At 43.9% G+C, this 27,154-nt stretch overlaps 2 protein-coding genes across 2 annotated transcripts in view; one reads left to right on the top strand and one right to left on the bottom strand.

The window, feature by feature from the left end:
- Positions 1-241: 241 nt before the first annotated feature.
- LOC134410278 (uncharacterized) lies at positions 242-18,235 on the top strand. The gene is made up of 5 exons (XM_063143465.1): positions 242-583; positions 10,962-11,939; positions 12,290-12,468; positions 15,524-15,658; positions 16,590-18,235. The coding sequence occupies exons 2-5, from the start codon at positions 11,450-11,452 to the stop codon at positions 16,965-16,967; spliced, it is 1,182 nt and encodes a 393-aa protein (XP_062999535.1). The 5' UTR covers positions 242-583; positions 10,962-11,449; the 3' UTR covers positions 16,968-18,235.
- Positions 18,236-21,753: 3,518 nt separating this feature from the next.
- The window catches only part of LOC134410117 (uncharacterized), a 33,693-nt gene continuing 28,292 nt past the window's right edge, over positions 21,754-27,154 (bottom strand). Inside the window, exons 13-14 of the mRNA XM_063143216.1 lie at positions 24,980-25,073; positions 21,754-23,763 (exon numbers count right to left, since the gene is read on the bottom strand). Coding sequence (XP_062999286.1) covers positions 23,700-23,763; positions 24,980-25,073 — 158 coding nt within the window. The 3' untranslated portion in view covers positions 21,754-23,699. The remainder of the gene's footprint in view (positions 23,764-24,979; positions 25,074-27,154) is intronic.

Here is a 27,154-nt window from a genome sequence, read left to right as displayed (position 1 = left end):
CCTATCACACTGAACTATGCCCCTTTCCTAATAGCATCAACCTGAATACCAGGTCCTTCCGCCCTATCCTCACCCTTTCCAAACCAAGAGGGCATTCCGAGGCAGATATCTGGCACTGCGAGGGTTAAACAGCTTCTCCCCTTGACTCCCCTCCCTTGAAAGGGTCACACATCTGAGCTCCTCCCTCTTCTGAATACACAAAATCTTGTTCCCAGCAGCCTTTGCAGTGTTTGGCTTTCCCCCAATCAAACAAAGAAGGCACGAGCTTTTGCAAACAGCTGCTGAAGCCTCGTCAGCAGTAGCAGGTCTGTGCAAAGTTGGGGAGGATCAAGCAACGTTGTTGCAGATCAGACTTCGCTGAGAGCTGCAACAGCAGCAGCAGCGTTTCTCTTGCGGGATCAACCCGGATCCCTGCACGAAACAGCTAAGGTCGCAATCCTGAACACGCTTTATTTAGGAAGCCAGCTCCGTTGAAGGTTGTGGGACCTTACCTTCTGCGAGTAAGCATGCCCAGGACTGCTTTGCGCGCCTGGCAGGCGTAGAGATCGTGAGGACTGGGAGAATCGTTTTTGGTTTAGAGCAGGTAAGCAGTTTGTATTTGATTGTACCGGTCTTTGGACGTAGTGAAATTGTACCCCCCCCCCCCAAATTGTGATGGCTGTTTTTGATCCGTTAGAGAGGGGTCGGGAGAGAGAAATCAACCCAAAAGGTACTAGAGCACTAACTTTATGGGATATTACTTTGTAAGCAAGTTTTAAAGAAAGGAAAAAAGTTGAGGAAGCTTTCGAATTCAACAAAAACACGTTTTCGGTTGCAATCTTTTGCCCGCTTACTTGGGAATATGCTTTCTTGAACCCAATTGGACTTAACTTTTGAGTGGACATGAATGGGATTGGGCTGTCAACTGTACTTGGCTATTGGCTTGCATTGCTCATATCCTAAACTGCCTTTGGAAGAGTTGAGCTGGAAAGGCGGAGTATAAACGAATAAAACAATAACGAAAACATTTCATCTGGCTGGAGGCTGAGCATAACACATCATCCTGCAAAGTGGGGTACATATTTTTTAAATATCAAGTAAAGCCCTGATAACCTTTTCTCCTGGCTTTTATTTATTTTGCTGAACCTTTGTCTTGATGAAGAGCTCTGACGAATGTGAAAGCTTGCTTGCTTCATTGTGACATTTCAGTTGGCCCTAATAACTATCAAAATATAGGAAGACACACAGATTGTGCGGTTCCTGCTAAGGACGCTTTCCCAACTGGCTTTTCTTGGCTCACAAGGTAAATAATGCAACAAGATCTTGTTATCCTTGATGATTTATCCATGGGCAAAAAGCCATGAGAAATAAGAGTCATGGATGATTATCCATAATAAGCGTCAGCTTTAGGAATTTTAAGTGTACCTGCACGTATGTTTGCCTCTTAGGCAGCACCTAAATTAAAACCTCCTAGCTTCTTGGTGTGGCATCTTAGCCACTGTGCTTAAACCAACCAACAGTAGTTAGAAATGGAAAAGTATGACCTCTAATGTGCCCTTAATTAGGCAACAGTCTGAATATCATGACCTGTGCTTCAGTGCTGGTTCACCATAACCTAGGATATTAACTGGGAATTCTTAGTGTTTTGCTATGTCAGTCTTCCCCAACCCTTCCCTGCTGGATGACAACTCCCATCAGTGATTGGGGAGTTGGGAGGGCGTAATGGGAGCTGTAGTTCCACACATCTGGAGAGCACCAGGTTGGAGAAGGCTGTTCTATCCTACACACCTATAAATTGACCCATTGATAAGTTTTAAACAGAGCTTACACCTGTCTAATTTTCTCTGGGCCTTAAAGTTTGCCTATCCAATTACGTAATACCAGTTGGTTACCCCCACACACAGTTCACCGAGAAAAATCAAACCTAACAAAGGTTTATCTTAATTAACTGCGTTTATTGAAACATTCGACGTGTTAGATCCTTTGTGTTTACACAAATTTCCTTAAATATAATGGTGTAAACTCCAGGGCAGCCACTGTAACAACCTTGTTATGGTCCATCAATGACTTGAATCTTGAGGTTTGCGAATGCATGCACCCAAATGATGGAAATGTGGCAAAAGACAGGTGTAGGCAGATTGATAAATGTGATAAAAAGTTGATGACCTTAACCTAACACAATATAAATGCAAACAAGGAAGTTTAGGAAAAAGGTTAAAATACAATTATATAAATCAAAATATAATATTAAAAAAAAACCATATACAGAGCATTATATCACACGTACAATAATATAATAAAACAATCAAATTACTAGACAGAAAATGCTCAGTGGAGTTTTTCCCTTCGGCCAAATGCGTTTCAACTCAAGGTCTTCTTCAGTGGCCAGTGTGCCAAGCTGATTGGTACCAAGGGTTATTTTTTCTCGGGACTGATTAAAAGTTCCAAATAATAAAAGGATAAACAAAATCAGATGTCACTTCCCACAGTCTGATTCCAAATATTCAAAAGAAGCCCATAAGAGGTACTCCAAACAACCACTGCTCAAGCGTGATAATGCCGGCTTTATCGTGCTTGAGCAGAGGCTGTTTGGAATACCTCATATGGGCTTCTTTTGAATATTTGGAATTAGACCGTGGGAAGTGACATCTGATTTCATTTACCCTTTTATTATTTGGAACTTTTAAGTCAGTCCCGAGAAAAAATATACCATGTAGGCAAATTGATGCCAACTTGGTCCTCAGTCTATCCCTGATTTGTTTATAGGTTGTATATTACTAGCATATCATTGTACTTTGGCTTGCATCTGTGTTTATAAAGGGGTTGGGAGATTTTCAAATGTTATTTTGTTAAATTTAACAGATGGAGACTTCCTTTCTGCGCAATGATTAAACTTTGGGTTACTTTTAACTGTAGGTGTCTCTTAATCCCGTTATGATTTATGTTAATGGCATATCATTGTACTTTGGCCTGCACCTGTGTTTATAAAGGTGTACGGAGACTTTTTGTGTGTGTTCATATTTCGTTTTGCTCCATTTTGCAGTTAATTATCTTTGTTTAATTCTTGACTTTTTTGATATTAAAATAAAACTTTATAGTACATGGTTATAGAGGATAGCATAATTACTTTTTTAAAAAAGGTTTATGGACATACATAAACTCCTGACTTTGAATTATAGTGAAAACCGTTGTTATTTGTGAAATCTGTGTGTCAACAGCTTTCCAATGAAAATCGATCAACGGGAAGGGAGTCAGAAAAGGGATGATCAAGTGACTCCCAAATTATATATGAAAGATAAAAGATATATAAGGGAATGGGCCATCATGTGGAGATGCCTTGGCTCAGTGGTAGAACTCCTGCTTTGCATGCAGAAGGTCTCAGGTGTGTTTCTTGGCATCTCCAGGTAGCACAAAACCTCCTGCCACCAGTGCCCATCAGTGCCAACAATACCCAGCTCGATGGCCCAAGGCTCTGATTCACTTTAAGGCAGCTTCCTATGAATCCAGTGAGGTTTACTTTTGAGTAGGCATACATAGGAGGACCTTGTATCCTTGAACTGTACGTAGTTCCATCTGGAAGAGAGATCTTCCAAAATGTGTTTGACGTTTACTATTGATATTTTGCTAGGACCTTTGGATTTTTAAAAATTGTTTATCTGTGTCTAGAGTTTGCACCCAACTCAATACTACAGGCTTATCATTAGTGCTTAATATAGAGAATACGAGTTTGGTCTTTCTAGTTCTTATTTCTCTCTCATACATTATTTCTCTATTTCTATTGATACATTATTTTAGGGTGCAATCCTATGCATGTTTGGACAGAAATACATACTGCATGTCCCAACATCCCTCCAGTTAGCTATGCTGGCTGAGGCCTGCTTGGAATTGTAGGGCTTCCCCCCCCCTTCGTAAACATACATAGGATTGCACCCTTAAGTTCTTTGGCCAATGGAGAATTAACCATCTTTGGCCCCATGGAAGGTTCCAGGTAGGAATGAACCGCTGGACTGCTGTCTCTGTCCATTAATTTTCATTGTAAAGGAGAACTTGTATGACTCCTATAAAACAGAAGACAAAGAGCTTGGATGTGTGTGCTTTTTGTCTTAGGATAAGCATCACCATCCTTATAGTTAAAGCTAGGAATTCTTGTAAAGGTTGTCATGAGCTGTAATCAGGTGGACTCTGACCCCGCCGAAGCCCCTACCCTCTGCTTTTCTCCCTACTGGTTCGAAAGATCCTTGCAACATTGCATTGCATTCCAAGAGGAAAACAACCCATGGGGGTCATATGTTTGACGAGTGTCTGTGCAGGCCTGGCTTTTGGCCTGCCCGAGTGCATCGCTGCAGAATTGCCCAGCACAAGGGTGGGCAACCTCCCCTGTCCATGTGTGCCCCCGGCCTAATTTCATGCAGGTGGGGCAAGTCCAGAGGAAGTAAATTAATAAATGGGGGGGGGGACTGGAACTGACAGAGCAGCGGAAGGAGGGGGAACCTGAATTGCAAGCAATTCAGACTTCTGGCACAGTGGACAGAGGAGGAAAATGGGGAGGGGGAAGCTGAAGTGGATGGAGCTATAGAAGTGGGGGAGAGCCCCCTTCAAATGAGTAGTTCGGATGTCAGGCAAGAGATATCTGTCCCTTCCTGGCAGTCTGCTGGATGGGGAGGAGATATAAACAATGAGTGACTCCACCCACTTCTTAGGTCCAGCCCTGTCCACCGCCACCATGTGCCCCCTCCCAATTACTCACAAGTGAATGCAACCCTCAACAACCATGTTAGTATCCAATGTTAGTCCTATTTAGAGTAGACCTATTGAAATGAATGAGTCGAACAAGTCTTGACTAAAGTCTCATTCATTTCAATGGTTTTACTCTACATAGGACTAACATTGAATTTTACCTAGTGTAGGGTGACCATATTTTAGAAACCAAAAAAGGGACCATCCCCCACATGACTGGCCTCCAAGGGGGGGTGCCCACCCCCAACATGGTCTTGGTCACATGTCTAGTACTACAGACATTACACATCTGGCTCATTAGCCATGTAATCAACACCATGGTCAGTAGCATGAGCTTCAGCTATGGGGCGGTATATAAATGTAATTCAAATCAATACAAAGGAAGGAGAGAAAGGATGTCTCGCAATTCTAGAGAAGGATCTTTCCCTCCTTTTATCCAAATATCTCCTGAATTTACTGCGTCAGTGTGCAGAGAATAGAAATCCCAATCAGAGAGTGTAATGCTCTGCCCAAAGAAAACTGGGAAGGTAACTCAGAAGCTATCAGCCCCCTATGTCCTATCATACAGCACAATCCTGTGAGAACTCAGAAATAAAGTCCACTGATTTCAATAAAGCTTACTCCCAGATAAATGAATATAGTATTGGAGCTATAAGCTCTTAAGATCAGCTGGAAACACTTCCTGACTATTTCTATTTGCATACCAAAGGTACCTAGAGAGGTATGCTTGCTGGCTGCCACACAATTCAGAAAGTTGACAGAGTCAGAGCCTGAGCATCTTTCCGGAACTTGAAAGACATTTTAAAAATAGCTGATAGACTTTCATCAAGCAAAATTGCTGTTAGCTGGGATCTTAATTGTTCAAGGTGCATTGGGCAGCTAATGGATTTTTAAAAACAAATAAATATAATCACTGTCTCAGAATTTATTTTTGAGCACCTAAGATTAAAAGATGTAGTCTTCTGTCTTTTGTTCTATTGTTGTTGTAAAATAGATTACCCGGACCTTAGACTTCTGTGTATGTTTCAACTCATTCACTGGCTACTTCAAGAATAATTGTTTCAATCTGAACTCATCACCGGAGAGCAAGTCCCAATGAAGTCAATGGTTCTTACTTTTGATCAGACATATATAGGATTACACTGTTAATAAGTTAGTTCTTTCTTGTGACAGCCAGCCCATCCTGCAATAAATTAGCCTTAAATTAAGGTACTCTAAGTATTTTTTACTGTTCATGATAAATCTTCAAGTTAAAACATTGCAATGCTATACATGGGATCACTGATAGAGGAGGGGGGAACTTTCTGCAAATGTGGAGGAAGTTGCCAGTCACGCACAAGATAAACATAGTTTGCAAAGATAATCCATGCAAATAATATTTTAACAAAGCCCAGAAGGTGTTCACTGTATGTATTGCGTGATACAGGAAATGCAACACAGAACTATCCTTCCAGATATGAAAATATAAGCAAATACGTAAACGTTACAGGCTTTTCTTTCTTTGGTATAGTATGAAGCTCCAAGTCTAAACTTTGGCCTTATATTTCTAGTTCTTCACCCCACTCACACACACACACACAAAGAAGGAGAGCCTCAGCTATTGGACAGTAAAGAGGTTATATCAATCAAGCAATCACAGGAGTCTGTCCTCCCAAGCAAAGTCTGGAGCCCTGCTGGTCCCATCCACGGACTTCAGTGCCTCTAAAGTAACATTTTCATTGGTTCCTTTGTAAACACGTTAACTTCATTTCAAGTTCCACTTATCAGCACTTCGTAACATGTAAATAACACTAATGACAGTCAATGCAAAGTAGAGGAAGTTCACCCCTGACGTAAGAGAAAAAGAGTACAAAAAGTAGATTCCTAGAAAAACCACCTTTTCAGTATATTCCCCGTAGTAACCTGTGGCTGCGAGAGCTGGACCATAAGGAAGGCTGAGCGAAGGAAGATAGATGCTTTTGAACTGTGGTGTTGGAGGAAAATTCTGAGAATGCCGTGGACTGCAAGAAGATCAAACCAGTCCATACTCCAGGAAATAAAGCCAGACTGCTCACTTGAGGGAATGATACTAAAGGCAAAACTGAAGTACTTTGGCCACATAATGAGAAGACAGGACACCCTGGAGAAGAGGCTGATGCTAGGGAAAATGGAAGGCAAAAGGGCAAGATGGATGGATGATATTCTGGAGGTGACAGACTTGACCTTGGGGGAGCTAGGGGTGGCGACGGCCGACAGAAAGCTCTGGCGTGGGCTGGTCCATGAAGTCACGAAGAGTCGGAAGCGACTGAATGAATAAACAACAACAACAAATTTAAAAATGGGTTTCCCTCCCCCCCCCCCCAACTTTCACATATGCATCTTTTATTCCAGCCCATCTGACCTATTCCTGAAAGCAGAACTCCTTGTGGACAGTGTTACCTACGGACACCTCAATTTTTGTTTATGATGCTATTATTTATTTTGTTTATTTATTATTCTGTTTATTATTGCTATCGTTATTATCATTCCCAAGTGTATATTCTCCACTGAACTTCTTTGGAAACACACAGCACCCATCACTCGCACACACTCTCACACACTCAGTGTCCCCACCTCCTGCCAGATCTCCCCTCCACCCGTTCTTATGGAGTTTGCTTCCAGATCGAGGGCTCCTAATGCTATTAATCAGAATACATTGTGAGGCTATTCTGTCTTTCCCTCCGTAATAGATTTTCCGTGGTAAGAAAAAAAGAGAGAGGCAGAAACAGTGGTAAGACAGCATTGTAGGGAAGAAAATTTTCTATGGAAAGTTTCCAAAACAGAATTTTTTCCAGTCATTTATTTTTCTGCAGAGATCACCCATTTCATAACTTCATTAGCAACCAGGAACTGATACCAACTGCAAATACAGTATTTGGCAAGCTTAGCAGTTTCAAATCTGTAATCAGTGTTTTCAGGTGATCGTCCTTAGCAAGAACTGTGAGAGAATACATATCTGTTATTGAAATACATATATGTCTCAGTATATGGTACTAATTAGCGACAGCAGAACTGGAGATGCCTCAACAACCATAGTGAAAGAGAGGTGAACTCTTCGTTGAAATAGAGAGTGGTTGTCAGTATTTCATGAACAGATTTTTGGGTTGCTAAAATTAATTAGTGCAGCCTTCCCTAACCTGGTGAACTCTAAATGTGTTGGACTACAACTCCGAGCGTCCCCAACCAGCCATGCTGATGAGAGGATGCTGGGAGTTGCAGTCCAACATATCTGGAAGGCATCATGTTGGGGAAAGCAAATCCGGATGATTGGTCACCCTACTGCAGTGCAGTTGTGCAGGACATGTTTTAGTTTGAGAGCTGGATCCTATTTCGGAGAAGATTTGGGGGGGCTGCATTCCAGCGTGGGGAAAAGTGCACAAAATCCAGGAAACCAGCAAATCTGCAGCTGGAGGGAAAGGGGGTGGGGCCTTCTGGGGAATACCAGAGGGCCGGATTGGGACCTCAGGCAAGCTGGATTTGCCCCTTACCCTGGGGTAATGGCACCATCTGTGAAACCTCCTCAGGCTCTGTAGGAATGTGTTGTCCTGAACATTTCAAAACTTCCTCTAAGTTAGCAAACAAGTAAAAGATCCTGGCGCTTAATTTGAATTCCGTTTGACAGGCACATGGATGTGGCTTTATTTCTGACATCTCCCTGCTAGGAAATTGGTGGGTATTTCAGCAAGCCATGTTGGCCGGGGATGATGTGGTCTCAGTTAAACATATTCTGGAAGGTGCCTGTTTGGGAAAGGCCTGTGTGGTTAGAAACCACAGTCCTAGGGTCTGGCAAGATATCTGGAGCGGAGCGCATCTCTGTTCCATTAATGGAGTCTCTGGCATGATTTCAGCCTGGCACTGCTACAGTAAATAATTAACAGTAGGATTACACAGGTACGGTAAGTGGTCTAGGGTTATAGCTGAAGCAGCTCATTGAGCCAAAGCTTGTTTACGAAACTGCTAATCCTGGAGCCATGTCACTTTAACTTTTCTTTGTCCTTAAATTGGTTCGCATGATCAAGGGGGCGGGATATCTGAAGTTGGAAGAAAGCCAGTGTAAACAAACATACACACAGAGAGATGCACACACAGAAAGAGAGAGACACTGCTTCCTTTTCCAGATAAAACTGGACCTGTCTTGTCCCGGGACAAGTTGCAAGCAAGCTAAATTTTAGCACTTTGTACAGGGTTGCAGCAGGGACTGCAGTATCCTTAGATTCTGTTGGTGCTCACCACCTGGGTTCGCCATTAGTGGGTGTGATAAGTGCTAAGGCCGTCTACATAGGCATTCTGCTTCCTTTTCATCCTGGGACAAGTGATACGGTCAGCCATCGTAGGGTTGTGTCTGGAATGCAGAGGTGGGTAGATGTGAAGCAAGGGCAAAAGAGGTAGGCGCTTCCTGATTTCTTTGGTCCTAGCGCATCATGGGAAAGCACATTTCGGAACATATGTATGGGTTGAAACCAGTGTTATTACCATGATGTTGGGGTTCTTTACAAATATGTGTCTGACTAGTTGTCACAGACTTGTGACTGTAGTACGCTGGAATCTAACAGGGTGACTTTCCAGTGGTTTTTCCTTCTTCTTTTTTTGAGATGGGGAGGGGGAGAGAGACAGACATCTGAAGAAGAACTTTAAAACTCTTGACTAGGTTGCAGTTTTGTAATGATCTCTACCCATTTCAGAAGAGAAACATCACGGAGCTGCCAAAGTGGCCTACAACTTGAGACATTCACATACTGCAGCCTAAGTTTGTGACGCACCTTCCTCTCAAGGTGCCCGCCATGTTGAATCTCTAAAACAAAGGTTGGAAGAAAATACTCTTGGGTGTCTGCTGCAGGCCTTCATCAGACCGTTCCTATCAAACTGCTTTAATATGAAGCGAGGAAGAGAAAAAGTATCTTCGGGCATGAATCAGAATTAAAGTTGTTCTAGGCCCTGTGAAAGAACCTTACTGGAATTGGAACCTGTTTCCGACTCTGTACGGGTAAATTCTAATTGTTTCTAAAATTCCAGATCTGAGGAATGGGATGCTTTTGAGTTGACCTGCATGACTGTTTCTTAAGTTTATTTCATTCAACGTTAACTGATAGTTTGGTTGAGCAGAAGGAAGTGTTGTGGACCGAGCCATCTGATCATGTGATTACAATAACCAATAACAGACGGGTTTGTGAAGTGATGCCACTGACTCACACCGTCATACAAGTAGTTTCCTGGTCACCCCATGGTTATATCTGCCCTCTTACAGGCCACAGTTTGGTACTAAAAATGAAGCTATCAGTGCAAGCCAAACTTTATTGCTAAAAGGAAAGGTAGCTCCTTTCAGTTATTATGAAGTTTCTCTCTGCCCCCTCCCATTGAAATGTTATTGTATTTCTAAATAAAGGCAACAAAAAGAGAAACATACTAATAATAAATCAAGATTGCATAAAGATACAATTTATACTACATATAAAAGGGGTATATGTATGTGTTAATCAGAAAATATATATATAGGCAACTATACTTGGTTGGTTAGAATTTGATCAAAAATGTGAAGAACTTCAACACAGACAATAAATGGAAGCCATGGTGCCATAATATCATAAAGTTAGGACTCCTTGCTTGCTGCACAAGTTTCTACATTGTCATACTCTCCCAAATTTTATTAACCCACTGCTCTTCATTTGGTTGCTTTGGAGATTTCCAATTAAATGCTTTATGTGACATTGCAGTTGCATACATCTGCTGAAGAAGGTCTTTATGCAGGAATCCAAGATCATTAGGTTCAAAAAGATGAAGCAGCATTACTTTAGGAGTTACCAATGGTCTAACATGAAGAAATTCCTGGCAATCAGCGACCATGTTCCAAGGCTCCTGTGTTGTAAAACATTCCCACCAAAGATGAAAGTATGAGCCAATCTGACCACACCCCTTCCAACAAAACTGACTATAAACTGGATGTATTGCAGGAGTCATCTACCATGTCCTGAGAACTTTGAATGGTTCTTCCTTTATATTATTGTTGACTGATAAAGGCACCAGGGTTTCTATCTTGCTGATAAAAATTCCTTGGAGATTTTAGAGAACAGAGGAAGATGTTTAAAAATATAACCATTGGTCCAACTTAGCCCAGTATTGTCTCCAATGACTGGTTCTCCGGGGTTTCAGGTGTCTTTCTCAACTTGGGCTGGAGATACTGAGGATTGAAACTGTGACCTATGTGTCCTAAAAATTTGTTTCTTTTCCAGGTTCTGTGTGTACTGAGTGAACGCTGGATCAGCTCTGTCAACTCCTGTTCCAATGGATGATAGAAGATCCATCTTCACTACGGCAGAGGGATCTTCAGCTGTCCTTCTGCTTCCCTCTTGCTTCTCTTCTAAGGGAGACATGTATGCCTAAAATGCATGGATGCTTGTTTCACATAAGTACCAATGGCCAGCTCAGTAGGCAGTTTTCTCTGTTGCTTTCAGAATCGATTTCATCTCCGGAGCACCTGTGTGGGGCCAGTTCCTAAAAGATGATGCCGCTGGAACTCTTGAGCTGCAGCTCCTTTTGATGTAGGAAGCTACACCAACTACTTTCCTGGTGCCATCTTGCTCAGTTGGTTTGCTGCTCCCGCAACATTTACATCGGCAGATCTGTGGCTCATGTGGTGCTGGCGTATCCTGGCTTTGGTTGCGTTTTTAAAACAGCCCGCTTACTTGCAATGTAGCTGCCAGCAACACCAAAGACCACCATGGGTCGCTTAAATGACCAGGCCAAGAAACGCATTGTGGAGTTGCGCAAGGCCGGTTTGAGTTTCCGCAAGATCAAAAAGGTGCTGGAGCTAGATAACATCCGCGTCACCCCGCAAGCCATCTACCTCTTCCTAAAGCGCAAGAATGTGGAGCCCAGCCCACCGCCACCCCCAGCTTCCCGTCCACTGCCGCCTCTCGAGAAGGGAAGCCAGAATACTCTTATGGGCCAAGCTGGTTGGGAGGATGACCAGCTCTGGAAGCTACTCCAGGAAAACGAAGTTGAGCACCAAAATCCAAGAGATGGTGGCTGCCCTGCTGGAGTTGGCCCAAGCAATGAGATGCCACCCCATTGTAATGACCAACAAGACAGCAAGGGCGGCATCAAGATTGTCAGTGTGACCTCCCTGAGCATAGATGGGGGGCAGTTTGGGAAGCAGAATGCCGCTCAAGGTGGCCTTGCTGTGGGATCGCAGCTGGGCCCAAGTCTTGGTAAGGCATATCGCAACCATCTCTTCAAACGTCTTGATGGTCACAGTGGTTCAACAGCTGAACCAATTACCTGGGGGTGGGGGGCTAGACAGCCATGTGTTGGGGATGATCTAGTTCTGGATTTCCTACATTAGGGGTGTGGAGGGGGTTAGATTAGATGGTCTACAAGATCCCCTCCAAATCTAGGATTCTATGCCTTCTACTTGAGGTCTCTTTAAGAAAACACCCCTAGATTTTAGTTCACAGTCATGCTTTGTAAGCCCAGGTTGATTGCAATCTGCAATGTACATGCTTTTGGGGAAAGGGGGATGAATCCCAGCCTTTCTAAGGGTACATTGTTCTTCTCCTAGGTGACAACTGCCCCCTGCCAAAAGCTTCCATGTCGGTTAGTTGCTCAGCTCCAGTTCTACCTGCAGCCCCTCAACCTAATACAAACGGCAAAGGGAAAGTATTTCTGCCTCCCGCTAAGAATCCTGCCTTAATCGTGAAGAGGAAGATAGTAGGCCGCGCTATCCATCTCCAGAAAAAGGTAGGAAGTGGAGAGGAAGTATCTAGAGTAGGCGCAGGCAGAAGATAGGCCAGGATCTACTGGTAGACAGCAAGTGCTTCTGACCATGGTTTAACAATAGCAACAATAAAAAGCCTTTTCTCGTCCCCTCCTAAACCAGGCTGCTGAAACGAAGAAATCTTGGTGGGGAGGTGTGTGGGTTTTTTGTTTTTTTGTTGTTGCATGATCTAGATCTGTTTGTGAAAGGATGCAAGTGAGAGCTCCATCTCAACCCCTTATTTTTCTTTGTTTAATATATTTAACAAATATAACCACCTGTCAGGGTTTTTTCTTATGACCTGGACCCCCTGAGCAATTCCTAAAGGATCTCTGCCTCCTTAAGAGTCCCACCTTCCATCTTTTTAACCTCCCCCTTCCCAGTAACATGGAGTTTAGGCTGTAGATGTGGAGTGAGTGATACTCCAGACTAGGGTGACCCTATGAAAAGGAGGACAGGGCTCCTGTATCTTTAACAGTTGTATTGAAAAGGGAATTTCAGCAGGTCTCATTTGTATATATGGGGAACCTGGTGAAATTTCCTCTTCATCACACCAGTTAAAGCTGCAGGTGCCCTGCCCTCTTTTAAATCTGGTCACTCTAGTATAGCTCCTGCACTTTAACTGTGATGATGAAGAGGGAATTTCACCAGGTTCTCCATATATACAAATGGCACCTGCTGAAATTCCCTTTTCAATACAACTGTTAAAGATACAGGAGCCTTGTCCTCCTTTTCATATGGTCACCCTGCTCCAGACTAGGGTGACCATACAGAAAGGAGGACCAGGCTCTTGTATCTTTAACAGTTGTATAAAAAAAGGGAATTTCAGCAGGTGTCATTTGTAGGCAAGCAACATTGGTGCTAACCAGCATACAAACTGCAATAATGAATGATAAACACAAATGGGGGAAATGATTTAAAGAAACATTTTATATAACATCATAATAGTACCACAATATATTTACAATATAACAGGAGATTATTAACAGTATCGGGCACGTGATATTTAGTGCTCCGACCACACAAAAGAAGTTTGTAATTGCGAGACGCTTGATAAACAGTGAAACATAAAGTTGTTCACAGTTAAAATAATTTATAGTTTCAAGATGCTTGAAAGAAATCTTATTTTACTTGATTAAACAAAAGTTATTTATCGTTGCGAGATGCTTAGTAAGAAACTTGTTTAGTTTATAGTTGCGAGACGCTTGATAAGAAACTTGTTTTACTTGATAAAACAAAAGTTGTTTATAGTTGTGAGATGCTTAGTAAGAAACTTGTTTAACAGGCTGCCGGTTTAATAAACCTGTTTCGCTTTAAGCTTCTTCAGACTGAAAAACATAATTGGAGATAATATATTATCTTATAAGACCCCAACAAGGCAGAGGTTACACTTCCAAAACAAGCAACTTGCAACTATGAACAAGTTTCTTACTAAGCATCTCACAACTATAAATAACTTTTGTTCAATCAAGTAAAATAAGTTTTCTATCAAGCGTCTTGCAACTATAAACCATTTTTGTTTAACTGAACAACTTTATGTTTCATTGTTTATCAAGCATCTCGCAATTATAAACTTCTTTTGTGTGGTCAGAGCACTAAGTATCACGTGCCTGATACTGTTAACAATCTTCCGTTATATTGTAAATATATTGTGGTACTATTATGACATTATATAAAACGTTTCTTTAAATCATTTACTCCATTTTAGTTTATCATTCGGTATTGCAGTTTGTATGCTGGTTAGCACCACTTAATGTAGTTTATTTCAACTGCTGCCTTGTATATTGTATAATTTGTATGCAAGCAGCACCTGGTGAAATTCCATCTTCATCACAACAGTTAAGCTGTAGGAGCCCTGCCCTAGTATAGCTAGAGTGAACAGATACAAAAGAGGATATTTTTATTGCTGTTTGTGATAAATCTTCACTGTGATAGAATTTAAGCAAGTTGAACACTGCAATGCTGTACATGTCTACTCAGAAGTAAGTCCCAATGACTGAAATAGGGCTTTCTCCCAGATAAGTGGCATAGATTTGCAGCCTAAGCTGAGCCTGCAATCCTAAAGTGTTAACATAAACATAATTACAAACACGAAACAAGATCATTGATAGAGGAGGGGGGAATTTCCTGCAATTGTGAAGGAGGCTGTCAGTCACACACAAGATGAACATAGCTTGCAGAGATAATCTATGCAAATAGTATTTTAACAAAGCCCAGAAGGTGTTCACTGTATGTATTGTGTGATACAGAAAATGCAACGCAGAACTATCCTTCCAGATATGAAAATATAAGCAAATATGAAAACGTTACAGGCTTCTCTTTCTTTAGTATAGTATGAAGCTCCAAATCTAAACTTTGGCCTTGAATTTCTAGATCTTCACCCACTACCACACATGCTTAAAGACAGAGAGCCTCAGCTATCAGACAGTAAAGAGTTTATATCAATCAATAAGTCAAACAATCAATCACAGGAGTCTGTCCTCCCAAGCAAAGTCAGGAGTCCTTCTGGATCCATCCACGGACTTCAGTGCCTCTAAAGTATCATCTTCACTGGTTCATTTGTAAACACTTTAACTGTATTTCAAGTTCTACTTATCAGCACTTCAGAACATGTAAATACATCTCATGAAAGTCAATGCTAAGTAAATAAATCTAATGAAAGTCAATGCAAAGTAGGGAAAGTTCACCCCCGATGTAAGAGAAGAAGAGTACAAAAAGTAGATTCCCTTTTCAATACACAATTAGAGGTGTACAAAATTCTGCATGGTGTGGAGAAAGTGGATAGGGTGACATTTTTCATAATACTACAACCCAGTGAGGTCATCCCATGATTGGTGGGAGATTGAGGACAGATAAAAGGACATCTTCACACAGTACAGAGTTACATTGTGGAATTCTCTACCATAAGATGTAGTGATGGCTTTAAAAAGTGGGTTAGACAAATTCATGGAGATGAAGGGCTATCAATGGCTACTAGGCCTGATGGCTGTATGCTGTTTCTAGTATCAGAGGCACTAAGCGTTCTCTCTTGTAAATTAGGCAAACGTCCAAAATGGGCAGACTCTGTGTAGTTCTACACCTGCCCTGCCCTTTATGCTGCGGATACCACCAACCAGTCATTCTTCCAGGGAGATGACCCCTGCCGTGACTGCATCTCTTGGTTGCAGTACACAGGTGAGTCGCATGGGATTTGCATGCCTTGATGTCCAAAACATGCCTGGGCAAGATGGGTTTTGTGAGAGCTTTAAAGGAGGGGTTTATGTGTGTGTATTGGGGTGGTGATAGGATTGGAATATAGAAAATGGTTTCACCTGTCTGCTGGAAACTTACATCCTGCTGCAGCAGCCTTCCACAAACCAGGAGTCCACCAGATATGTTGGCCTACAATTCCCATCCTCTACAGCTAGCAGGAGGGTGTCATGTTTGGGGAAGGCTGGGCTGTAACAGATTCAGAAAGTGGGCCTTGCTTGCATGACTGTCTTGCCCAGTTTTGAAGAAATCTTCCATCAGATATTCAATCTTCAGCAAGGAGAGCCAGTGTGGTGTAATGGTTAGAGTGTTGGACTGGGTCCTAGGAGACCCGGGTTCAGGTCCCCACTTGGCCATGAAGCTTGGTGGGCGACTTGAGGCCAGTCACTGACTCTCAGCCTAGCCTACCTCACAGGGTTGTTGTGAAGATAAAAATGGAGAGCACGAGGAGGATCATGTAAGCCGCCTTGGATTCCTTGCAAGAGGAAAACAAGGCAGGATATAAATATAGTCATAAATAAAATCAGATGTGTAGATTCTACTGGCGGCAACGTTCTAAGGATTGAAATAATGATTCAAAAGAAAAAGCATGTGACCTTTTTTTTTGTTTTTAGATAAAAACATGGGAACAGCCTTAAACTAGGCCAGCTCATCTATTTTAGATGCACCCTGGTGCCCTGCAGATGTTTTGGACTACAATTCCTATCAGCCCAGGCCAGCCTGGCCAATGGTGATGGATAATGGGAGTTGTAATCCAAAATAATTAGAAGGCACCAGTTGGGGGGTAGGTCAAGCTAGATTTTATAGCCATGAATAACTGTGTCTCATAATCTGCTAATCCTTTCCCCCCCCCTAGACTAAAGATGCTGTTACTCAGACTTCCACATTTAACCCCATGAACTCTGCAGCCCATCAAAATGCTCAGTGGGGAGGTCAGACGGCTCCTGCCGCCAGCTCTCAGCCCCTAGCGGAGAAACTGGACACGGTGCACGCTGAGCTCCAGAAACTTGCGCAAGCCATGCACGTGGTTTTGGAGCGCCAGTGTCGGCTGGAGCGCCAGCAGGAGCAGCAGCAACGCTTCCAGCAGGAGGTGCTGATGACACTGCAGCAGCTCAGTTCCACCATCAGCCAGGGCGCCGTCCCCGCCAACCCACCCTGCGCGCCTTACGGAAACTTGGCCGACCCCTCTCCACCTTTGCCGAATTTCAGCCAGTTCAAGATGGAACTGATCTGATCACTCGTGGGGAGACGGCAGCAGAGAAAAACAAAGGGGGCATTTTCATGGTCCACGGCTTCTGTGCGCTTCGCCTGGCTTCCATCTTCCTGGCACCCACGCCCTAGCCGCTGCCTGCTCAAGAGGCCCTGCCTGTAGAAGATGCTGAAATGACAGGGGGAAAGGGGTTGGGAATTGTTTTCTTTCCTTTCCCCTCTCATAATACTAGAAAACTCTCCCCCCCCCTCTCCCCCCAGGTCATCCAATGAAGCGGAGTGGTGGCAGATTCAGCACAGATAAAAGGAAGTCCTCCTGTTAAATTTGCAACTGCCGGGTGTTGGGATGGCCACCAATTTGAATGGCTTTAAAAGGGGGTTGGATGAATTCCTGGAGGAAAAAGCTATCAATGGCTACTAGTCCTGCTGGCTCTATGCTACCTCCAGTATCAGAGGCAGTAGGCCTCTGTAGACCAGTTGCTGGGGAACATGGGCGGGAGGGTGCTGTTGCACTCCTCTCCTGCTTGTGGGTTTCCTGTGAGCTGCTCTTTGGTCACTGTGTGAACAGAATGCCCGACTAGAGACGGCTTCGGTCTGATTCAGCACGGCTCTTACGTCCTCAGTCATGCTAGAATGTTAATGGGCAGCTTCCGGCCTTGCCGCCATCTCCACTCAACCAGGACGGTGGGAAATAATGTGCAGGTCTTATTTTTTTGGCATAGCACTAAGACTTAAAGGACTTTATATAAATATTACGAATGTCCCAAGGAAAGCCTTTATCACTGCTGTCGACGGGTGGCAACGTATGAACAGCGGAGGTCGTGCTTGGGGAACTCTAGTCTGGTGATCCCAAAACTACAGGTCAAAGGAATCATTCACGTGCCGTAAGTTGGGCAGAAATGTGCCTTGGATAAAGTAAGCTATGTTGGCGACCTCCCCCACTCCCTGTGCCCATCAGAGTGTAAATTTCTTCCCTCTTTCCCAAATGTGGACAGTGGGACCACCTCCCATTTTAATTGAGAAATTTGATTCAGAGGGAGACAGTGTGGTGTAGTGGTTAGAGGGTTAGACTAGGACCTGGGAGAGCTGGGTTCTAGTCCCTACTCTGCCTTGAAGTTCAGTGGGTGACCTTGGGCCAGTCACTGACTCTCAGCCTGACCTACCTCACAGGGTTGTTGTGAGGATAAAATGGAGAGGACCACCACCGTGTAAACTACCTTGGGTTCCTTGTAAACGGGGAAAAGACAGGTTATAAATGTAATTAAAAAAATAAAAGGCTCTCCTAGTGACATACAGGCTGAGTATACTTGATCGTTTTGCAAGCGCTAGTCTTGCAGGAGCAGCAAGAAAGGATTACGAAGTGATACACTTGGGAGCTCTGTCGCTGTTCTTGTGATACTTGACCCAGGATGGATTAAGATTCTATCATTTGACATGGCCTGGGTGATAACTGCCCCACATAAATGCAAACAAGGAAGTTAAGGAAAGAGGTTAAAAAAATACAGTTTTATAAATTAAATTATAATATTTAAAAAACATACAGAGCATTCTACCACATATACAATAATACAATAAAACAATCAAACTACTAGAGAAAAAATGCTCAGTTGAGTTTTTTTCCCTTTGGCCAGACGCGTTTCGACTCAGGGTCTTTTTCAGTGGCCAGTGTGCCAAGCTGATGGGTACCAAGGGCTATTTTTTCTCGGGACTGACTTAGAAGTTCCAAATAGTAAAAAGAATAAAAGAAATCTGATGTCACTTCCCACGGTCTGATTCCAAATATTCAAAAGAAGCCCATAATTGGTCCTCCAAACAGCCACTGCTCAAGCAGTGCTCAACCACTGCTCTATCCCTGAGAGGTGGCTCTCCAGACTCTTCTTAAAAACCTCCAGAGATGGAGAACCCACAACCTCCATAGGTAGACTGTTCCACCGTCGTACAGGACTTATCGTAAAGAAGGTTTTCCTTATATTTAATTGAAATCTAGGTAGCTGTAACTTATACCCATTAGGGTAAAAGCTAAAAGGAGAGACTGTATTCACGCAAGGACAACGTGGGATAAAAATGTATAAATAATATTAACTATACAGTCCTACCCTATAGCATTGTTGTATGGATGACAAAAAAATAGTGGACATGAAGTTCTCTGAACGTTGATATATAGCTTAAAAATGTTAACTAGCGTTCTTCTTCTAGGCACCTGGTCTGCGCCCCTTGCTTTATTTAATCAAACCTAAGATGGGGGAAGCTTGACATGAAGTATTATTTCCATAAAGTTTGGTCAGCCCTGATCGCTCCCAGTTTTTCTATGCTTCCATGGTGACAACACACAGCATGGCGTACGGACCGCACTTCCTGTTTGCGACTTGCACAGCGTCAAATCCTGCGTATGGGTGAAGTGCCCATTGAATTGCTGGCACAGTCGTTTTTTCAGTCCCGGGTGCCGCAGTGAGAGAGGGCCAGCAGAGGGCAGCAGCCCATCCAAAAGGCAGCATTTTTAAAAAAAGATGTGCGCTTCTCCGCACCCATGTGCCTGAAAACACATCTGTAGCCTTGCAGCAGTCTATCTTAAGAGGAGGGCTCTACAAGCTAAGGCATGCAGAGTTTCGGTGTTATTTCACACAGTGAATACACTTTCTAATTCTCAGCAATCCTCGCAGCAAGCATGTTAGGGTAGCATTATTATCCGTTATGACAGAGGAGCAAGTTCTTTACTCGTGGGGAAAGTTCTTTGGGGTATTGTCTAGATGAGGGGTGCAGAACCCTTTCTGACCCAGCACTAACAAGGAAAGCCCCGGAAGTGCTGCTACAATTTTCCTTGACAGCAGATCTGCTGGGTGCGTCCGCTGAGACACACTTTTTTTGCATCCTTCTTCTAGACATGACTCCTTAATGCCGTGGATAACATGTCAAAGCACAGAACTCAAGGTGGGCAACTTGCGTCCCCCTGAAAGTGGTTGGATTTCAACTCCTGTCAGCCCCAGTGCGGGCTAGTGGTCAGGGATGATAGGAATTGTAGTCCAACAAGAGCGGAAGGGCCATAGGTTCCTCACCAATAACCAAGCCTGCCCATTGTAAGTTTGTCGTCTTCTGCATCATCCGACTAAATGAAGAGTTGGGATTATACCCATGCGGAAACAAGTGGCCATTTATAGCCACCCTGTTTTGCCACCGTTTGGAAGGTACGGGAACAAGACATCTAGCTGCACAGGATATGCAGGTATGGAAGCACATTTAACTCTTAACACAAAGGTTATATCAGGAGGGGGAGCATGTCATGTGTGCAACAACATCACACCTACATCAAGCCTCTAGTCGTCACTGTTCTGGTTTAAAACTTGAGAACAGAAGAGAACTTTTACTGTTATGGGAGTTGAAGCATCATTGACTTGCTGCTAGAGCCAGCCTTCCTCAACCTGGGATGCTCCAGATGTGTTGGACTACAACTCCCAGAATGCCCCAGCCAGCTGGCTGGGGCATTCTGGGAGATGCAGTCCAACACATCTGGAGCGCCCCAGGTTGAGGAAGGCTGTAGACTGTTCTCTCCTTTGTGCTCTTCCTCCCCCATCCCTTAATGTCTTTACTAAAAAGTTGACAGTTCTTTGAAAACCTAAATCTTGGGGGTGTGGCGAATGAACTTTGCAAGAGCTACACATATTTGGTTCGGTAGAAGTTCAACCCTGAATAGGATAAATTCTCGAGCGAGCGGCTATCTTCTCTGCCTGTTAAAATACATGCAGAAATCCTCCTAGACCCAGCCGGTAACAAGGGCGTGGGGAGATAGTTTGGAACCAGAGCATGGATGTGTGTGGAATTACACAAGCTTACCTGTCGCTGACCTCTTGCAGATTAGCAAATACTTTTCTGACCTACTGTGGGCAGGGGATTCCCCTTCTAGAGCCTCTTTCAGTCCAAGGGTGCAAATTCCATTTCAGAGAAGCTCGTAGGCGCTGAATTCCCGGGGTGGGCAGCGCCAAACGCAAAAGGATAGAGCTGAAATACTCCTAGTTTAGCTAGTAGCTCTTACTGATGGTAACGAAGTCTTAGGACAGGCAGGTCTGCCCATTAGAATGGGAGGAAATGGAACAAAATTTGGGAAACCACCAAATGATGAGGAGTCGGGGAAATTGGGCTGGGAAAGGGGGCACAGACATATATGGGACACACACACCCCACAGAGGTTCAACACCTCTGCCTTATGGGCAAAGCCAGGCCTGGCAGTGCAGATTGGCACCCCTATAATTAAGCTAAACCCTCTTATGAAGTCTCCACTTATCTCATGCCCCCGTTCACCACCAACTGGGTTTCAATTGTTGACAGTGACCACGGCAATATCCATAACACCATTCTTCCTTGGTCACAGAGTCTCCATTTACAGCGTCTCTACATTAAGGGGAAATCACGTTACTTACCCAACATGTTTTGTGCTTCCTGCTTTTTGGCGAGATTCTAACAGGCTGCATTTCACCGGCGGAGAGGGGCGACCGCGTGGTTTGAATTGAATCGACTACTTCCCCTCTGTTTATGTCAGTGAGACAGCACCATCTAGTGGCGGAAGATCCCGCTTTTTTCAGGATTTTTCCACTTTAAGAGTGGTTCTTTTCATGGCGGAATTTCCAGGGGTTACTGTGGGAGATGTCCTTGTCGTTGACGATGTCATGTAAAAGACCTGCAAACTTTCGTAAGTGTCCAATCACAAGCATGCAATAAATCACTCATTTAGAGGAGCCCTTCGTTCCCATGAACCCTCAGTTCTTCCAATAAAACCCCTCCTCTCAGTGTCTTGCTTTTACACACAAACAAAACGGCTCTCCGTAAAGCAAAACACTTTATTGAGAATGTGCTTGGTGGTTGCCACCACTCCCTTTCGAGCTGTTTTATCCTTCCTTGTAGAGTCCAGGTTATTGGGAGAGACGAAGGGGGACGTAAAAGAAAAGCGAGTGTACATGGCTTGTATTCCCTTGGAGAGCTGCATGGCAGAACAATGGCAGAAAATCAAATCGAAAAATGTCCTGGGGGATTCCAGATGAAGCCCTTTATCATGCAATCACTCTGCCTCCTTCACAGGATTTTACAGGGAGGCTGGGTGACACAATCTGCTTGTAAGCCTCCCACGTTTCCCCCATGGCTTCTTCCAGCGTTTTTCTTTCCACACACACATACACAAATCTATTAAGGAGGAAATAACAGAATCGCTGCACAATGTCTTGGTCAGTAGCATTAGGAACCCTCCATGGCGAAGCACCCTATATTTCAGGAGTGGAAAACGTCTGGGATTCAAGGGGCAATTTCCTCCCCCCTTCCCTGCTGCTTCACCACAGGGGTGGAAATTGCCAAAATTCAGCAGAGAACAGCTATGGAGCTGCAGAAAGACCAAATTTAGCTTGCATTCAAACCACCAATTTTGGGGTGGGGAACAACGGGCACATTCAATTTTGAAGAAGTTTGGGAGGGGCATTCTATTGGTGGGCATGGCCAAAGTCAAGAGGCCAAACATACCAAAAATAGCAGTATATTTTAACTTAAAAGGTCTTACTGCTAGTTACAGCCTTAGGAGAGGCCTTTCAATCTTTTAGAATGGGTGGGGGGGGGGGGAACAACTGCAAAGCCACTAAGCAGTCATTGATAGGGGATTGGAGGTGAGCCAGGGAAAGCAGGTGGAGTCGTCTAGGGAACCTCAGAGGGGTGGATTAAGACGCCAGACAGGCCAAAGTTTGGGTATGGTCCCGAGGTTCGACATCCCTGATATAGAGACAATTTAAAACAACGACAACCAGAAAACTCTGGTGCAAGGTTGCAGCTGAGATGAGGCAGAAGGAACCGAGGCAGAAATGAGAGAAGGAAAGCCTCTCATTTCAAAGGAAGAGGTAAAGAAGGAGATATAGATAGATATATTTCGTTGGGATTTTTTGCTCAGGCATTGGGCTTTGCTGTTGAGGGGTAGGAGCACTGCTTTGAGACGATTTGGCCATCTTGCCCAGGCAGCAGATTCCTGGGCCTCAAGCAGAAGGCGTGTTTCCATCACCACCTACCTCATCCTTCCAAATCAGGTAGGGAGAACCTCTTTCAGCCTGAAACCTGAATGCTGCTTTGGAGCAGGGGTCAGAGACAAAATGGGGTGGGAGCAAAGGCAAAGTGGCCAAAATACCAGCATATTTAACTCAAGGCTCTTACTGCTCAGTAATTAAGCCTTTGGGGAGGTGTTTCAATGTTTTAGAATGGGGGGAACAGCTGCAAAAAAATAATAATCAGGGAACCACCAATCGGTGGTTGGGGGGAAATGATTGGGGGTTAAGGGAGGGATGAACCTGGGACCTTCTGCATGCAAATCAGGAGTTGTTTGGGATGGAGGACAAGATGCGCCCTCATTCCACCCCCAGAAGCCAACTGGGTGGGCAGCTGAATCCTCCCTGGACGCAGGTGATGGGACGGCATCCTCAGCCACACCAGAAGACAGCAGGCTAGTTTGGGGGGGAAACAGCAGGCCACCTGAAACATAAAATTTGGAATGGCTGAAGGCCTGCTGCTGCTGCCCCTCCAAGCCATCCAGCATCTGCTGCCTGAGGCGACCGCCTCACTCTGCCTCACCGTAGGGCCAGCCCTAAGCATCACAAATCAGCCTTGGGCTTTTAAAACAAGCGACGTGACATTCTGGATTCATCGGTGCAAATGCCGGGCAGCTATTTTGTGATGGTTTTGCTGTTCCTTATCGGTGACAGAAACGTCCCGCTTCCCAGTCAGGAAGTCGCCGGCAGCATCACATGTCAGCCATAATCTCGCAGCGGTCATTCAGCTCAATGTTGCTGTAATTCTGAGGCCGCCTGGAAAACACGGAAGGTAATAAGTTAAAGCCAAGGGCATGACTTTTATTTGTTTAATTGGGAGGGGAAGGGAGAGGAAAACAAGAGATAATTGCACTGCAGCAGTTTCTTTTGGTATGCAATGGTTTTTGCTGTTGCTAACCAGAAGATTTTGCAAAGAGAAAACACAAATAATAATAATATTAGATTGTAAGCCTATGTGGCAGGGCCTTGCTATTTACTGTTTTACTCTGTACAGCACCATGTACATTGATGGTGCTATATAAATAAATAAATAAATAATAATAATAATAATAATAATAATAATAATAATATATTTCTTAACCACCTCTCCGTTTGGATCGAGGCGGGGAACAACGCTAAGTATTAATTACATAAAACTGAATTAAAAACATAGTATACATGATTAAAACATCCTAAAAACATCCTAAAATTCCACTGGATAGGGCTGCCGGAATAGATCAGTCTTTATAGCTTTCTTAAATGCGAAAAGACTGGAGTTGATGAGTCTCCTCCGGCAGGCCATTCCACAGTCTGGGAGCAGCAGAAGAGAAGGTCATCTGAGTAATACTTGTCAGCCCAATTTTGGCAGACTAAAGTAGATTCCTCCCAGAGGACCTGAGTGTGCAGGGCGGATTGTACAGGAGGCATGTACTTTCCAGATTTTGACTTTAAAAGTTTGCAGATGCTGGGGGGCGGGAGGGGGGGGCTGGCTAGTTGTAGAACTTGGAATTTGTTCAGTGTCAGGGAGGGGGCTAAGGCCAGGCCAGCTCTACGTTTGAGAGGAGCCTCAGCATGGTGAACAACAGGCACGTGCCCTTCCTCTTCCTACTGTCTGTTTCTGACTAGAGACGGGTGCAGATGGTTAAGCTGAAAAAGGAGGACAGTGACAATGTAACGATATTTCTCTGATGTGTGGCAGGGCTAGTGTCAAAGGTCAGCCTGGTTTGGAACTGGGCCCACATCCCAGCAAGACAAGAGCCCATGGAGTGTCCTCTGCGTAGGACACAGGGCCAGCCTGAATGTACCCTAAGCACTTTCTGCAAGTTCAGAAGCATACAGATGTTGAGTACAGAGTGTGTTTTTGTGTCTGTGTTCAGTTCAGAAGTTTTGAATTGGGTAGATCCTAATCAAAAACAAACTGGAACAAATTTCTCATACATTCCCTTATTGGCCACAAGGCAAACCTAGAAGCAGAACTGCTGTCGTTTCTTACCGTTTGATCCAGTAAAAAGCTGCACCGGCTAACAGCAGTACAAGCAGGACGGACCCCAAGATAGTGAGAGCAATCTGCCAAGCTTGAAATGAAGCTAACAAAAAAATTAAAAGGTAAGATCTCTACACCTTTAGATAAATCTATTATCATCATCATCAATCATCCTAGAGTCAGAAGACCTAAAGACGGTAATGCATGAGCTGGTAACTTCAAGGCTTGACTTCTGCAATGTGCTTTACATAGGGCTACCTGTGTGCCTAGTCCGGAAACTTCAACTAGTTCAAAATATGGCAGCCAGGCTGGTCACCGGTACACCTAGGGGTGACCATATCATACTGGTTTTAAAATCTCTTCACTGGCTGCCAATTAGTTTCCAGGTGAAGTATAAAGTGTTGGTTATCACCTTTAAAGCCCTACATGATTTGGGTCCAGGCTACCTGCGGGATCGCCTTCTCCCATACAATCCGCCCCGCACACTCAGGTCCTCTGGGAAGAATTTACTCCAGTCAACAAAAACAAGGCTGACAACTATTACCCAGAAGACCTTTTCCTCTGCTGCTCCCAGATTATGGAATGACCTGCCGGGAGAGATTCGTCAACTTAACAGTCTTCCGGAATTTAAGAAAGCCATAAAGGCTGATCTCTTCCGGCAGGCCTACCCAGTTGAATTTTAAGATGCCTTTTTAATAATGTGCTGCTTTTAATAATGTATTAGTTTTAAATGTTTTAATTAGTTATATGTATTTGATGGTGTTTGTATTTGTGTTGTACCCCACCTCGGTCCAGAGGGAGAGGCGGGTAACAAATAAATATATTATTATCATCATCATCAATAATAATAATATAAATAATAATAATTCATTTCTATATTACCCAACAGCTGAAGCTTTCTGGGCAGTTTACAACACAAGAGACAGGATCACTCCTTCCAGTCTGAGTCACTGGAGAGGATGGGGAAAGTATTTTGGTAGCCATGCAGTGATGACTTCATTTAAAAAATGGGCAGAGCAATCCTATGAGGGCAGGTGAGGAAGTGAGACCTGTGGAGGTCCCTCTACATTGGCAGACAGGCAGTTTCCACAACATCCAACAGCGCTTTATATGCCCTTTCCAGAAGCCTAGGATTGCTCCCTTAAATTCAAAAGAGTATAACACAGTGAAAACGGGGGAAACATGCATCTATCTTATTAAAAAAGATGTGTCTGTTCTGTCCATCAGGAAGGTCATGAAACCTAGACACCTGAGAATTGGCGTGCATATGAAGGGGGGACCCAAGGAGTGTGCATTATGGGGTCACTTTGTTTTTAAAATGCATTAATTATTTTTAATTAAATGTGTTCATGCAGTTGAAGCCACTAGGGGAAGATTTCCACAACCAGTACATAGCTTGCAATCTGTACAGTTCAAAGCCAGGGGAGGTTAGTAGACTAAAGGACAGTTATATGCTTGCCCCCATCCCCTCTGCTGTGGGACAGCCACCCCTCGGAGGAATAAAGTGGCAGACTCCTCCCTCAGGAGATGCACCATGGCACAAGTCATGCCTAGGGCTGCCAGCAGGCGTGGCTTCACTCAGATGGGGCAGGTACAACGTGTCCAACTCTGACAGCTGTGTACGTTTGCTTGAAGGCTCTGCTGTATAAAATTAAGGGCTGTTCTAATGCATGCAAAGCCGGGTCCATTCACTGGTGAATGAATATGATCTTCCACGTTTATTTCTGAAGTACATTGGGAACATTATCCATTGCCCAGTAAATATTTAAGTTTGCAACCTGGAATGCTTCCTCCATAAAATGTCTTTTGTTTATTGTGTCATAAGTGGTAGAGGTCAGTTGTTTTTAATACACAGCTGCCTTTTCCCAGCTGTGAGAAAAGGAGGTTAAAACTGCTGGTTAAAGCTTTTGGTTAAGCAGCAGGGTTTAAGATGTTTTGTGTGATGTGTTTTGCTAAACCCTGCTCCCTCACTAACCACAGTCGGGCCGTCTGCAGCAGGGTTAGTGGCTCTAATCGTGGCTTAAAATGTTGTGGACAACAGGGCTTGTGGTTAGTGCTAACCCCAGACAACCACAGTTTCTCTAACCACAGAGCCTGAAGTGTCATCTGAACAGGCCCAATCACTTTATGCGTTCGGTGCTTTCCTGTTGCCACTTTCTGCACACGCACACACATACACACACT

The sequence above is a fragment of the Elgaria multicarinata genome, chromosome 17 (assembly GCF_023053635.1).
Source record: "Elgaria multicarinata webbii isolate HBS135686 ecotype San Diego chromosome 17, rElgMul1.1.pri, whole genome shotgun sequence".
Lineage (NCBI taxonomy): Eukaryota > Metazoa > Chordata > Lepidosauria > Squamata > Anguidae > Elgaria > Elgaria multicarinata.
This window is presented reverse-complemented; position numbering and strand designations above follow the sequence as displayed.

What these genes read in the sequence shown, in the direction of transcription:
- LOC134410278 (XM_063143465.1), top strand. Translation starts at nt 11,450, where the DNA reads ATGGGTCGCTTAAATGACCAGGCCAAGAAACGCATTGTGGAGTTGCGC. An exon ending in GCAGCTGGGCCCAAGTCTTG is followed by an intron (nt 11,940 to 12,289) that starts GTAAGGCATATC and finishes TTCTTCTCCTAG; the next exon opens with GTGACAACTGCCCCCTGCCA. An exon ending in CTCTTGGTTGCAGTACACAG is followed by an intron (nt 15,659 to 16,589) that starts GTGAGTCGCATG and finishes CCCCCCCCCTAG; the next exon opens with ACTAAAGATGCTGTTACTCA.